Source organism: Chelon labrosus (assembly GCF_963514085.1).
Source record: "Chelon labrosus genome assembly, chromosome: 12".
NCBI classification, from domain to species: Eukaryota; Metazoa; Chordata; class Actinopteri; order Mugiliformes; family Mugilidae; genus Chelon; species Chelon labrosus.
The window spans coordinates 29015525-29030309 of record NC_140345.1 but is presented as its reverse complement, the minus strand read 5'-3'; the positions used below and the strand labels follow the sequence as shown (position 1 = coordinate 29030309).

Genomic DNA, 14785 nt, shown 5'->3' with positions numbered 1-14785 from the left:
GTGCAGCCTTTGGCTGAGTGGACTCCATGGATTCTGTTTAGATCATCAACTACTACCACCTCACCTCAAACATCCACATCACACAGTTCTGTCTGACTTTATTTTCCAGAGTAAAGTTCTTCCAAACTGCAGACATGTTTACTCACAGGACTCTGGTTCCTCTACTACCAGCTAACTGCCATTTAAACAGAAAAATAAGAAGTTTTTTTGTTTATGACGGACCTAAAATAAATAACTTAGAAAGGTCAGACTGGGCTGAGGTTGATGAAGGATGAAGTTAGTGACTCCTTAAACCCTTTTTTCCCGGGGACCCTCATAATTTTAAATAATTGCAGAGTTTGTCAGTGATCTTAGTGACATCTCTGCTACTTCCTGCCTGTAATATTAAACATTTAATCCCTCTACCACCGCTGGATTATCTCAACACAAGCCCTGACATCTTTAACATCTTGTGTAATAACTTATGTTTTTGTGTGTGCACGCAGCGACATCTTGACTTTTCACCCAAACATCTGTCCAGACTTTGATTTACACCACAGTCTTCATCATTCTGGGGTGAAAAAAAGGCACCGAGTCAAATCAAAGCTCTTTAAAGTCATTAAACTTCCCTCTGCAGTAGTTTTATCACAGGAGAAATGTGGTGATTTACGGTTTAATCTTTACTTAATAAATTACAGACGTGACTGATTCAGCACAGGATTAAAATCACAGACGATCTCTGACATTATTACTAATTACTAAATGTTCTCTCGTTAAACCGGTCCCGTCTGAATAGGGCACAACCGACCATCCTCCTCCTCCTCCTCCTCCTCCTCCTCCTCCTCTACTTCCTTCCCTTCATTCTTTACATCCTTCTCCTCCTGCGTCGTAGGAAAATCTGTGTAGAAAATCTGAAACCCGTCAGACGAACTGAGCTCATGATGGATGACGCGTGGCAGCAGATTTAAATGTGCTGCATCTTATGTTTTATTTTTTTTTAATCAAAATCTGCTAAATAAGTAAAAGTGTCGAGGTGTGAAAGCCACTATGGAGCTAATTAGCTAATGGCTAAAGCCCGTTAAAATCCTCAAGTTGATTTATGACGTCAGATAATAATAATACTAAAGCAGTGAGATTGAAGGACTTGAGTGTCAAATAAAAACCAGCTTCTTAGATGAGGTTATCAGTAGTCTACTGGCGTCTCTGAAGGACGGACGGCGTCTCTGAAGGACGGACAGCGTCTCTGAAGGACGGACAGCGTCTCTGGAGGACGGACGCTGTCTCTGGAGGACGGACGCTGTCTCTGGAGCAGCGAGGTTAAACGTAAAGAGTAAACACAGAAACTCTGCAGCCAGGATGAGCAGACCGGGAGCTGGGGGCGTGGCTTCTGCAGCCGTTTATCCTTCCTCTTCACTCGTTACCTCATTGTCGGCCAATGGGAGCAGCCCCTCCGTCTGATGATGTCATGTGCGGCCAATCAGAGGAGGCCCCTCTTGTGCACCACTGCAGTGACCCACAGAGGGTGACTCTCCCCTGGGCTCCATGTGAACAGCTGGGCCCCTTGTCCTCTTTATTTACTGACTTATAAATGAAGAAAACTCTAATTTAAATAACATAATATATAAATAGACAAACATCTGCAACAGGTTCCAGTGTTTTACAGCTTGAATATTTTATTATTTTGCTTTTTCTGAAGGTGTATTTTCATTTTTGCTTGGTTTACTGCGGGACAGACACGTCCTTCAGGATTAATGAAAAGAAAAGTAAATCAGAATAAGCTGTAGTTTAAAAGATGCTGGATGATTAAATGTCTTTAAAGAGATTTAATCTGATTCTACTTTATTACGACTGAAATAATATAAAACTACAACAGAGACAGAAAAACTACAAGAGATGAACTGAGCTGGAATCACGAGAGCAACGTTGGAGACGTTCTTCTTCTCCAGACGTTCAGGACTCTAAACATTACTACTTCTTCTTCTTCTTCTTCATTTATTGTGACATTCTTCTCTTTCTTCTTCTCTGCCTCCTGTTTCAAATTCTCCTCCTTGTCCTCGTCTTCTCCCTCTCTTCCTTCTTCATGTCTTCCTCCTCATCCTCATTCTTCTTCTCATCCACCTCCTCGTTCATTTTCTCTTCCTTCATTTTCTTCTCCTCTGTCTTCTTCTCATCCTCTTCCCTCACTCTCTTCTTCCTCTTCCTCCTCCTCTTTCATCTTCTTCCCCTTCCTCTTTTCTTAATTTCTTCTCCTCTTCCTCCTCATCTCCTTTCTTCTTCTTCTTCTGTTCTATTTCCAGTAGATGCGATGCTCTTCTTCATCTTTAAACTTCTGCAGCCGTTGATGAGTTGACGTAAACACATGCTGATCAGATCACGTCCTTTTATCTGGTCTCCACGGTGACGGTCCGTCTCTGATGGAGACGTGTCGATGCTTCACGCCGTCGTCCACGTTCTCTCTGGTGACCTCCTCTAGCTCTCGCCGTCGGTGAAAGACAGATTACACCGAGGGAGGGGTGAGGAGGGGTGAGGACGGGCGAGGAGACGTTGCTCTGGGCTCGTCCCAGCCTGGATTATGATGTGGACTCTTAATCCAGACGGGATGGACGGGAGAGATTGAGGGTTAAAGGGGATTGGGTGGGCTCTGGCTCAGGTGGACATGGACGCGTCTTTTATTCTGCAGATTATTTTAAAACTCTTTGGCACAATTTATTAAATTAATGGAAATGTTGGCAGTGCTACAGGATGCAGGAGACTAGACTATAACAACAACAATAATAATAATAATAATAATAATAATAATAAATAGAAAGCTGCAGCTCCTGTAGATTAATCATAGTAAACATGTGTCTGTATTCAGATAAACCCTCAGTTTGTCTTATCATCTTATCGATGCCTCCAGTTCTGCGCCACCTCCCTGTTTAAAAAAAACCCTCAACACATGGAGCCTCCCCCCTCCCTCCTCCCTCCCTCCTCCTCCTCCTCCTCCCTCCCTCCCTCCCTGTCTCTATGCTAAGGGATTACGGATGGACGCAGGGACGGCTGCCCCCGTTAACGGCCCCTGCTATCGGTCCAGGGAGTAGCCGCGTGTCCGGAACCAGAGACGCTGGACACGATGGGACATTAGCGGACATCTGAGCGGGGACCAGGACGCTGCACGATGGGCGCATCGTTCTTAGCCCGGAGCTAAGCGAAGCGAAGGCGGCAGAGGAGCGGACGAACACCCCCCCCTCCTAAACCTCCCCCCCTCCCTCCCTATATCCTTGTAGCGTCCGTCTGGCTTCACCCCCCCCCCCCCATCCCATACTCACACAACGGAGAACCGTTCTCAGGATTATTATCAGCTGGATATCTGAAACATGTTCGAGTAAGTGTGACCTCGGAACCGAGCCGCGACGTGTCCGTTCGGTTTGTGATGAGCTGCGTCCCGCCGGTAGCAGCGCGGTGGGACGGGGTTAGTGGATACAGCCTAAACCGGATTTGTTTACGTTTGTGCCGTCGGTGCTCCACCTCCACAGGCCTGGGCTCCGTCCCTCTGTCTGTCTGTCTCTGGGTTCTGGTTCTGGTTCTGGTCTGGATGCGCTAGCTGCACATTTAGCTGGTGGTCCTGTACTGTGACAGGGATGGAGAGGGAGCAGATTGAGGTTGTAAACACACGCTGACACAGATTTACATCAACTACTAGTCTGTACCTAAAGATAGCCTAATGCCAGCCTGTCATAATGCCTCTGGTCAGCGTCGCCGCCGTGGACCTCATTATGTCCTGGGGATTGTCTTACTGTTTAATAATAATAATAATAATAATAATATTAAGGTGTAGTCGTTGCAAATTCTGCACAACACATATTCTATTCTGCAGCTTTTAAGATTTGATGAATGAACTTGTCTCGATCTTTTAATAGAAGCCCCAGTCTGGTCCTAAATGTCCTAGAGTTGGTCTCCTGTAGCGTCCCAAAGTCTGTCCTTGTCTTCCAAACGTTCAGTGTTTGTTGTTTGGGTGCAGCCTTTGACTGAGTGGACTCCATGATTCTGTTTAGATGGTTTTATTTGATTTATAAACTGCTTATTTTCCAGAGTAAAGAGCAGATCTTCTGGCAGCTTTGACGCTGGCCAACCGCAGTTTAAACAGAAGAAGAAGAAGAAGCAGCTCTGACGTTACAGGGACGTGGTTTTGGTTTATGGCGGAGCTAAAATAAATAACGAGAAGAGATCGGACTTGGCTGAAGCCTGATACCGATGCGATCATTTAAAAACATTCCTGGATCGGCCCTGGTGCTGATCGGGACGTCCCTAGTTTAAAGGTTTTATACCCACCGTGTTTTAAACTGAGCCACCGTGACAGAGTAGTCACCAATAACACATGAAGTTAAACTGATAACATTTTTAGGGATGTGAGCTGGAAATTGTGATTTATTTAAAAAAAAAAGGGAAAATGAGATTTGACTCTTATAGACTCACCTGGATGCTGAGCCTCAACAGGTACATCAGGTTCACTGAACGTCAGATAACTGGGAGAGCTGCTGATTCAACTCATTTTGGAGACTGTGGTTTGTGTATTGAGCTGTAGCTGTGTTCACATTATTTTGGCCACCCCATATTAAGTCAGTCTGCTAGGCTGTATAACAGAAACAAGTCTTTAAATGACCGTCGCTGTTTCAACATCAGAGTAAATCATGGAGCGATGATTTGGTGCACAAATATTAGCATGTATGCACAGGTGTACCTAATGTTTTGGCAGTTGAATGAGGAGCAGGTCATAGTTTGATGAGGAGTTATTTGATAAATCTCAGAAATCACATCAGCTGTTGAAAGGTTTTAATTGTCAAGCGTCTTTTCTTTCTCCTTGTTTACGTCTGATAAATAAATGTGCCATAAAGTTTATTAATTATACACATAGACACATTGACTTTGCCAGTTCATTAGGTACACTAGTGAATACATTCTGATAGAAACATGTGTCGGCACAAATCGATTTAGGGCAAGACTGTCGTGTTAGAATGTGTTCACCAGCGTACCTAATAAACTGGCATGTGAGTGGTGTAAATGTCTCATTTTGTCTTTTGGACGTCAGCGAATCGTCTCATGGGAGACAGTTGGTTTGTTTCAGCTGCCGTTGATCACGTCTCCGTCAGCTGACTGATAAATTAATTGACTGACTCTTATCTCTTCCTGTTTCTGTCTAATGTTGTATTTTTGTCCTCAGGACTCGACGATTGTCTCTTATCTGTTGCTCACCTCTCATTTTATGACCTGGTGGTATTTTCCGCTTCCTGATTGGACAACGTCTTAATGTCCTTGACTAAATTGTCTGTCTGGCTGTCCTCACACGGCCTTGTCTTTGGTCTTCAGAGACCGCGGCGTGCAGTTATCAAATAGGAAACGCCCGCAGCTTTTCTTCACATTAAAGCGAATAAATAATGAAAGAGTTTCCTCTGTTCTTCCCTGAGCTGACTCCGTCTCCGTCTCTCCGTCTCCGTCTCCGTCTCTCTGTCTCTCTGTCTCTCCAGTACGGCCAGTAACTCTCCACGAAGCACCCCCGGCAGCTCCCCCTCCCTACGACGGAGGGTCCTGGGCGGCGGCAGGGCCAGCGAGGGTGAGGGGGGAGGAGAGAAGAGCGGCAGTGGAGGAGGAGGAGGAGGAGGAGGAGGAGGAGGAGGAGGAGGTTCAGACAGCCCACTGCCCTCCATACCCTCAGCCTCCTCCCTCACATCCGCCTACCCACTAGCTTCTCGCCACTTCAGCCGCAATGCAAAGGTAACGCCACTCTAGAGACTCACTTCCTGTTTACACCGCAGCCACGTAGAGACGTCCCAGAGACGTCCCAGAGACGTCCCAGCACCAACCTGTTCAGTATCAGCTGATCCTGGTCTTAAACTTCCTCCACTGTAGCGTCCTAAAGTCTGTCCTTGTCTTCTCCTAGAGTTGGTCTCCTGTAGCGTCCTAAAGTCTGTCCTTGTCTTCTCCTAGAGTTGGTCTCCTGTGTCTTCCTAAAGTCTGTCCTTGTCTTCTCCTAGAGTTGGTCTCCTGTAGCGTCCTAAAGTCTGTCCTTGTCTTCTCCTAGAGTTGGTCTCCTGTGGCGTCCTAAAGTCTGTCCTTGTCTTCTCCTAGAGTTGGTCTCCTGTAGCGTCCTAAAGTCTGTCCTTGTCTTCTCCTAGAGTTGGTCTCCTGTAGCTTCCTAAAGTCTGTCCTTGTCTTCCATGTCTTCTCCTAGAGTTGGTCTCCTGTAGCTTCCTAAAGTCTGTCCTTGTCTTCCTTGTCTTCTCCTAGAGTTGGTCTCCTGTAGCTTCCTAAAGTCTGTCCTTGTCTTCCTTGTCTTCTCCTAGAGTTGGTCTCCTGTAGCTTCCTAAAGTCTGTCCTTGTCTTCCTTGTCTTCTCCTAGAGTTGGTCTCCTGTAGCTTCCTAAAGTCTGTCCTTGTCTTCTCCTAGAGTTGGTCTCCTGTAGCGTCCTAAAGTCTGTCCTTGTCTTCTCCTAGAGTTGGTCTCCTGTGTCTTCCTAAAGTCTGTCCTTGTCTTCCTTGTCTTCTCCTAGAGTTGGTCTCCTGTAGCTTCCTAAAGTCTGTCCTTGTCTTCCTTGTCTTCTCCTAGAGTTGGTCTCCTGTAGCTTCCTAAAGTCTGTCCTTGTCTTCCTTGTCTTCTCCTAGAGTTGGTCTCCTGTGTCTTCCTAAAGTCTGTCCTTGTCTTCCTTGTCTTTTCCTAGAGTTGGTCTCCTGTGTCTTCCTAAAGTCTGTCCTTGTCTTCCTTGTCTTCTCCTAGAGTTGGTCTCCTGTGTCTTCCTAAAGTCTGTCCTTGTCTTCCTTGTCTTCTCCTAGAGTTGGTCTCCTGTGTCTTTCTAAAGTCTGTCCTTGTCTTCCTTGTCTTCTCCTAGAGTTGGTCTCCTGTAGCGTCCTAAAGTCTGTCCTTGTCTTCTCCTAGAGTTGGTCTCCTGTAGCTTCCTAAAGTCTGTCCTTGTCTTCCATGTCTTCTCCTAGAGTTGGTCTCCTGTAGCTTCCTAAAGTCTGTCCTTGTCTTCCTTGTCTTCTCCTAGAGTTGGTCTCCTGTAGCTTCCTAAAGTCTGTCCTTGTCTTCCTCGTCTTCTCCTAGAGTTGGTCTCCTGTGTCTTCCTAAAGTCTGTCCTTGTCTTCCTTGTCTTCTCCTAGAGTTGGTCTCCTGTGTCTTCCTAAAGTCTGTCCTTGTCTTCCTTGTCTTCTCCTAGAGTGGACTGGATTCAGTCCAATAAATCTTTCAGTCAAAGTTAATGTAGTGTGGAGAGGGTAGCTGGTACCTTGTGTTCTCTACTCCAGAAATGTTCTGGTCATCCAACGCTGCCATAAACTCCCTAACCCTCTCTGGAAGATGTTTCTCCTTGACGCTGTCTCCAGGAAACTTTTCTCTTCTTTTAAACGTTCAGTGTTTGTTGTTGTTGTTTGGGTGCAGCCTTTGACTGAGTGGACTCCATGGATTCTGTTTAGATCATCAACTACTACCACCTCACCACACATCCACATTACACTAGTGACTGACTAACAGAGGACGACCTTCATTTTCTTCATCTTCTTCTTCATTGCCTTCTTGATCTACTTCTTCTTCTTCTTTGTCTACTTCCTGGTTTTGGTTTTCAGCAGACCTAAAACAACTTTGTCTTTATCTTTGTCGTCTTTGTCTCCCACACGGCAAACATGTTAAGTCATAGGATTTTGGCTCGTCTTCTTCTTCTTCCTCTACCTCTTCTTCTTCTTCTTCTTCTTCTAAAATGCTAGCCAGCACTTGAGATCTGATCTCAGTTTGTGTGTCTGTAAATCATCAGCGCCATCATGTGGTCAGTAGAATATTGTACCAGCTGCTGTCTCTAATGGATCTCTACCTACCGCTGGATCAGAACCATCAACAGCTGCTGGTTGACTTGGAGACATGATCCAGATGTTGGAACAAGCTGAATTCTTCTTATTCTTATTCTTATTATAATTATTATTGTTATTATCAGTGACATGTTCTTCCACACCAGATAATAAGTGAATGTTTGTTTAGTGTCTCTGATAGGTTTCCTTGTAGCCGTGTCAGTTTTTCCAGTGTTGACTTTATGTCAGCAGAATAAAATGTTCACATGTTTACTCTGTAAATGTACCATTGCTTGTTTTGTTGAAGCCTTCACCTGTTGTTCAGATAATTATCGTAAACACTCATTTGGCCAGTTCATTAGGTACAGTTCAGTGGGAACAGTCCTGCTCTAAATCTAGTCTCCATGGAGGTTCTGGTGTTCAGCTTTAGTTTCTAAGAACTCAGATGTTGATTCAGCTGTTTTTTCATTTTGTAGAACTGTTGACCTGTGGCTGGTTCCTAAATATGATCATCTCCTCAAACCTCCACATTAATCATCCAGTTGAATCACCACCTTTCTGACGCTGTTTCAACATCAGCTGAACATTAGCTCAGTCATGATGTAGGATTCAGATTAGAAAGCATTTACTAGCGTACCGAATGAATAAGCACGTATGACAAATACCTTTTAAATAGAGCTGAAGAACGGCTGCTTCATATGGAAACTGTGAGTGTTGCATAAAACAGAGTTAGATAGTGTTGAACATGTTTATTTTTAAATGATTTGACGACTAAATCAGCTGTTCTTTTCTTTACAGAAAATGCAGAGCTGGTACAATGTGAGTAGACGCCGCCTTATTTTACGTGCTTCAGTGTCCCTCTCAACTGTTGAAACCAAACCAAACTGTCGGCTGTGAGGCAGAGTACCATGTTCTCTTTTCTCTTTCCTGTTCTCACCCTCAGGTTCTCAGTCCCACGTACAAACAGCGGAACGAGGATTTCCGTAAACTCTTTAAGAAGCTTCCAGAGACAGAGCGACTTATAGTGGGTGGGTGATAAGAGCTCCGACCAATGAGAAAGCCCTTGAGCTTGATTATTATCTTTAAATCCAAAAACAAGCTCTTATTCTTTAGTCTAAAATGAAAAGATAAAATTAATATGCATTATTTATTTCTACTAAGGAGATTTAAAACTAGTGATATTGTCCTTGACTGGTCCAGGAAGTAGTCTCCGTGGTGACCACTGGTCCAGGAAGTAGTCTCCGTGGTGACCACTGGTCCAGGAAGTAGATAGATAGGTTTTTATTTGTCACAAAAAAGTACTACAGTAAACAGTAGTACTTGCAAATTTCTTAACACACAAGGTAAACAATAGAAGTGTAAATGTACACCGAGAAAAATAGAATAAATAAGTAGTCTCCATGGTGACCACTGGTCCAGGTCTCTCTGGTCCAGGAAGTAGTCTCCATGGTGACCACTGGTCCAGGTACAAAAACTTCTAGTTTTAGATGAATCTAGTAACCACTGGTTTCTCCTTTCCTTCTCTTTCTGGTTTATTTTTTATTTTTTTTTCAGATTAAAGCACCACATGTAAATTTACTTGTTAAGCGTTTTTTTTTTTTTTTTTAAATTGAAAATCTAATTAACTCTTATTTATTTATTTCATATCATCGAGTCTAAAACCAAACTTACACAGTCTGTGTACTTTAACAAAAAGTACAGAGACCCAAGAGAAAGGTTTTAGTTTTTAATGTATAATGAGTAAATCAGTAAATAACGTTCTTTTTCTTTCAATAACCTTCCATAAGCATTCTGAAATTTCTGTTTGTAGCTTCAGTATTAAATTTATTCTCAAACTTTAGCGTTCTTCTGTGCACATTTGACTTTTTTCTATTTCTTAAACACATCATGTGACATTTATTTATTTCTTTCTACCTCTTAATCCACACTCTGGGAGTAGAAATAAGTTAAAATAAGTATTTTTTTCAGACAGACCCTGTGATCAGTGACGGGTGAAGGGGATTAAACCACAATCAGCCAAACAGACACTTGAACACCAACCTCTCGACCTCCTTTTTTATTTTCCCAGACTACTCGTGTGCTCTGCAGAAAGACATCCTGCTCCAGGGGCGTCTTTACCTGTCCGAGAATTGGCTCTGTTTCTACAGTAACATCTTCCGCTGGGAAACCGCTGTAAGTCACAAACAAACGCAGTGTGCAGCTCAAACACAAACGTCCAGGTTAATGTTAACGCCAGCAGCCAGGTCAGACGCTCTTCTTCTTCTTTAACGACTTTGTTTCCGCATCGATAAACTCTCAGATCACTATCCTGCTGAAAGACGTGACCTCAATGACCAAGGAGAAGACGGCTAAGCTCATCCCGAACGCCATCCAGATCAGCACCGACAACGAGAAGGTCGGTGACGGATCGCATTACTTAACATATTCAAAGAGTGGTTTTACTGCCGCTGTCTGTTTTGTGCTTGTTGAAGCAGTAAAAAAAACGAGCTGACTCTACTTTATCTCCACCAGCCGACAAAGCAAATGGACGGGAAGCATCCATTAAATCCACTGTCACTTCTTTTCTCCCTCCCTCCCTCCTCCCTCCCTCCCTCCTGTTTCATTTACATTCTCCCTTTCAGCATTTCTTCACGTCTTTCGGAGCGAGGGATCGCAGCTTCATGATGATTTTCCGTCTGTGGCAGAACGCTCTGTTGGACAAGGTACAGCCTCCTCCTCGTAGACTCCCTGGTGGTTAGTGCTGCTGCTGCCGGTAGTTAACATCTCAGAATAGAAAGCAGCGTCGAGAAGCAGGAGACGCTTTAAATTACTGTTATTTGCCGGTTTGAACATAGACATTTGTTTCAGTGCGGGAACTGAACCTCGTCTTAAAAACACAATCATCAGATGCTATGCTGCAAACCTTGACTTAAACTTATAAGTCCTCATGGACGTAGAGAAACCTGCCACTTCATTAGGTACACTAGTTCAACATCAGCTGAACTTTAAGTCATGAAGGAGGATTTTAAATAAGACTGTGTTCACTAGTGTACCTAATGAACTGGCCAAGTGGGTGTAAACATGTAACGATGCAGCTGTCATATTATTACTTACCAGCCACCACGTTAAGTCTTCTTCCTGTTGATTGTCATCTAATGCAGCTGAGAACAGTGGTGTAGTCGTCCCTGGAGAAGTGGGTATACTCTCTGTTTTACCTTTTGTCATGACCTGGCTCGTAATCCGTGGCAACAAAAGGAGAGACACAGATTAAGCGTAAAGTTTAACCACTTTATTTAAATAAAGTCAACAACCAAGAAAGACATTTTGGTTTGAGTGGGAGTATCAGTGTGTCTGTAAAACACAGTAACTAGGCCGAAGCCAGCAGAACAAAAACGTGACGCTGGAGACTTCTTTACAAACAAGTCTGGAATATTTTCCTTTTCATTGTTATCTGTCCCTACACAAAATAAGACAGCCTGGTTAGACCTCAGTATATGTTAGGTCAAATCTTAAACTATTTGTCTCCATCCTTGTACTTTAACTTACTTTAAAATCAACTACCAGCCTGTAGCTCAGTCAGTCAGGTGAAGTAACTCGGCTAACGTTATACTTTTAGACCTTTACAAGAACAAACGGGCTTCAAGGACATTGATATAATCTCTGGGCATTTATCACAGTTTCATCTAACGTTACAGTCTAGTATGAAATTCTTATGAACTGGGTTGATGATACACTTTCTGAACCCCCCCCCCCCCCACATACCTACATACCTTCATAGCTCCAGGCTAACATAACATTATTCTTTCATAACTGTGGCCTACTGTAACTACTGGCATCAGATCTCTGCTCTAAATGTATAGTCATGTTGCGAGTAGTTTTCTTTCTTTTATGGAATGAATTGATGTGTGAAGAAGAATATCCTTTATAGGACAATAAAGACTCTATCTATCTATCTATCTATTTTGAAATTACTTTAAAACTTACCTCAAAATTACTTGGAAGACGCTGCGTTTCTCAATCACATACAATTCATTCGAATCGCGCATCTTTCAACGGGACGTGCAGTGACCCGTCAATCAACTGGAGGCACCTGAGGTGTCCAATCAGGTTCCAGAGGCGGTCAACGCGTCCCCCGCCCTACTCTGCCTCTGACTGTCTCATTAGTCCTCGTGCCTAAAGTTAACCCGGTCAATCAGTGAAGGCCCTGGCAGCATCAGGGGGTTTTAGAAGTGGGTGTACTCCATATACCTGCGTATACCCTGGACTGAATAAAACCCTAAACTAGTGAACACACCTCAGTATACGTTGGTCTACACACCAGCTGTTCATTCAGACTGTAGGTGAAGAGCTACTACATCCAATAATCCATGATGTCTCCAGATCAGTGCTGTCAATTAGATCCTGATCAAGAGTTGTGTTTATGTTTACAGTCTCTGTCGCCCAAAGAGCTGTGGCACATCGTACACCAGTGTTACGGCACCGAGCTGGGCCTCACCAGTGAAGACGACGACTACGTCTCGCCCACCGCTGAACACATGAACGGCCTGCTGTGAGTGTTAATCAGTGAACAACGCTGTACGCTGTTAATGGTCACATTCTTCTGTCGGTGAGATGTAATGACTCCATGCTATGCTCATGTTATTTTGGGGGTCTGTTAGAATAAGTTGTTTTTTGGGGGCAGTTGTTGACCCATTGTTGGGCCGTCGTTGGGACGTTGCTGGAGCCTCCAGTGGCCCGTCGGTGGGCCTCTGTTAGGACCTCATTGGGCCTCTCTGCACCGTCGGCTCTAGTTAGACCTCTGTCTGCAGTTTGACCAAAGTAAACACAACAACACGACCATCGAGCATGAATCAGCTGCTGCTCTTCCTAGCTCTCCATCCTCTCAGCTGATAGTAGCAGCCGGCGGTTGGCTGTAGTCTTTGTGGTGCGTTCAAGCTTTTTGTTCCTAACACAGGAGACGTGAGGCAGCGTCACCGTCGGCCTTCGTTGCCGGCAGATGTTTGAAGTCCATTTGGTGTGTCGCTGTCTCTACATGATGACGTAGAGAGAGAATGTCGGGCTGCAGACAAATCATCACAGGCTTTTCAGGAGCAGTGTTTTCTGTGAGAGACCGTACGTCCTTGGTGGCGTGTACTCTGGGCTTTGTTCACTCCCTTGCCAGTTCATTAGGTACACTAGTGAATACATTCCAGTCCAGATCCCCTCTGAAATGAAAACACAGTTGAATCAACATCTCTCTCAGTTATTTTAAACAAATGCTGAATACCAGAACCTCCATGAAGACTAGACGTAGTGCAGTATTTATATTAGAATGTCTTCACTAGTGTATGAACACGCAGCTGAGTGTATACACCGATCAGGCATAACATTATGACCACCTTCCTAATATTGTGCAGGTCTCTCTTGTGGTGATTCATCAGAGAATGGACATGGGCCTTCTGAGGGTGTCCTGTTGTTAGTGGGGGGGGGCCTCTGTGGATCATCCCACAGATACTTGATCAGTTTGGGATCTCAATGAAAAGCATAACATGGCTTCTATAATCATGGTTTATCTTAACAAACCTGATTTGTGTTTCCAACAGGATTACGACAGAGGAGCCATGATATAACTGTGGTTTCTAACTAAATAAAACCAGGACAGTTCACTGACTTTCTCATGTCCTCTCCCTCTGTCCTCCAGTCCAGGAGACGAGTCGGTGTCGGTCACCGATCTACTGGACCTCAGCTCGGTGTCGGTTCCCTCCACGGGCAGCTCCCCTCCTCCCCTGGTGCCCTGCGGTCCAGCCAGTTCTTCCTCCACCACCAGCCTCTGTGGATCCTCCCCGCCTTCCTCCGCCGCCTCCTGTCAGCCCATAGAGGTGCCTTCCTCGTCGGGGCGCAGACTCAGCTCTGACCCCCTTGAACCCAGCCCACCCAGCTCCCACGGCTCACTGCCATCCACCACCCCGACCAACGCCTCTGCCTCTGCCTCTGCCCCGGCCTCTGCTGCTGCCTCCTTTGTGAGTGACATTGAGAATCCTGATTTCTGCTTTCTATATGCACAGGCGCCTGTTATATGTTTACAACACAAACTAAGATTCAACCTACGTGGATCTGAGGTGTAGAGCCACTTCTTTGGTTGTGATCAAGGCTGTTACAATTAGCGCTAGTTCCTTTTAACGCCACACATTTGTAGTTTGGAGAACTGATCATAGAAGCAGTAACACAGTGGAAAGCGAGCAGAATCTGAGGTCACTGTAAATAATTTAACCCCGTAGAGTGGCAGTAATACGACCTGCAGCAGAAAGAGCAGAAATTAAGAGGAGGTAAGATGTGTTTTGAACGTCAGATTCAGCTTCAGACTCCTGCTAGATGCGTTTCTGAGTTACCACCGGATCAAGCGGCTGGATAAATTACAACAGAGACGCCTGGACGACATTATTCTGGACAGTGCTTGTCGTTTTCTTTTGGCATTTGCACAAGCAGCGAGTTTTGTCCACTCCCACGTTGCTAAAGCCGATTTAAAGATGTGCGATTTAGTCACGTCAATGTCTCATTAACTATGTTTATCATGCAAATAATCAGGTTTAATACGTGAGTCTACTGTGACAGCTCTAATTAGTAATGGTGGCCTGACTTATCTACATGTGTTGGGAAACCAACGTCACATTTAGAAATGACATTGCCAAACTATAAAACTCTGTTTCCTCATCGTTGCGGTAGAGCAACACTTTCATTGCTGCAACTGTTTCCTGCTCACTTCAAATGATGTAAATGAACGACACCTTCTTGTTGCCATCACGACCTCATAACTGGATATTTGATATGTTTTTAAATTATTTCTCATAATTTGTGATTTGTGTGACATGTTTCAAGCAGAATATAAAGAGCAGTCTCTGAAATGATTGACATTTCTAAACAAGAGGAAGAGCAAACAAACAGAGAAGCTGAATGATGTGTAATATAAATGAGGATGGGATAGTCTGCTCTGGGACAGATGCTGCAGTTGTTTCCTTTCAGCTGAAACAGTCAGACCT

At 44.4% G+C, this 14785-nt stretch overlaps 1 protein-coding gene across 2 annotated transcripts in view; it reads left to right on the top strand.

Annotated features, from left to right (window-relative positions):
• Window positions 1-14785, top strand: part of gramd1a (GRAM domain containing 1A) — a 31088-nt gene that overhangs the window by 3934 nt on the left and 12369 nt on the right. For both annotated transcript variants that reach the window (XM_084557987.1, XM_084557986.1), the window contains 8 exons: window positions 5484-5730; window positions 8589-8609; window positions 8734-8818; window positions 9859-9962; window positions 10090-10185; window positions 10412-10492; window positions 12200-12318; window positions 13450-13768. In XM_084557987.1, coding sequence (XP_084414113.1) covers window positions 5484-5730; window positions 8589-8609; window positions 8734-8818; window positions 9859-9962; window positions 10090-10185; window positions 10412-10492; window positions 12200-12318; window positions 13450-13768 — 1072 coding nt within the window. The remainder of the gene's footprint in view (window positions 1-5483; window positions 5731-8588; window positions 8610-8733; window positions 8819-9858; window positions 9963-10089; window positions 10186-10411; window positions 10493-12199; window positions 12319-13449; window positions 13769-14785) is intronic.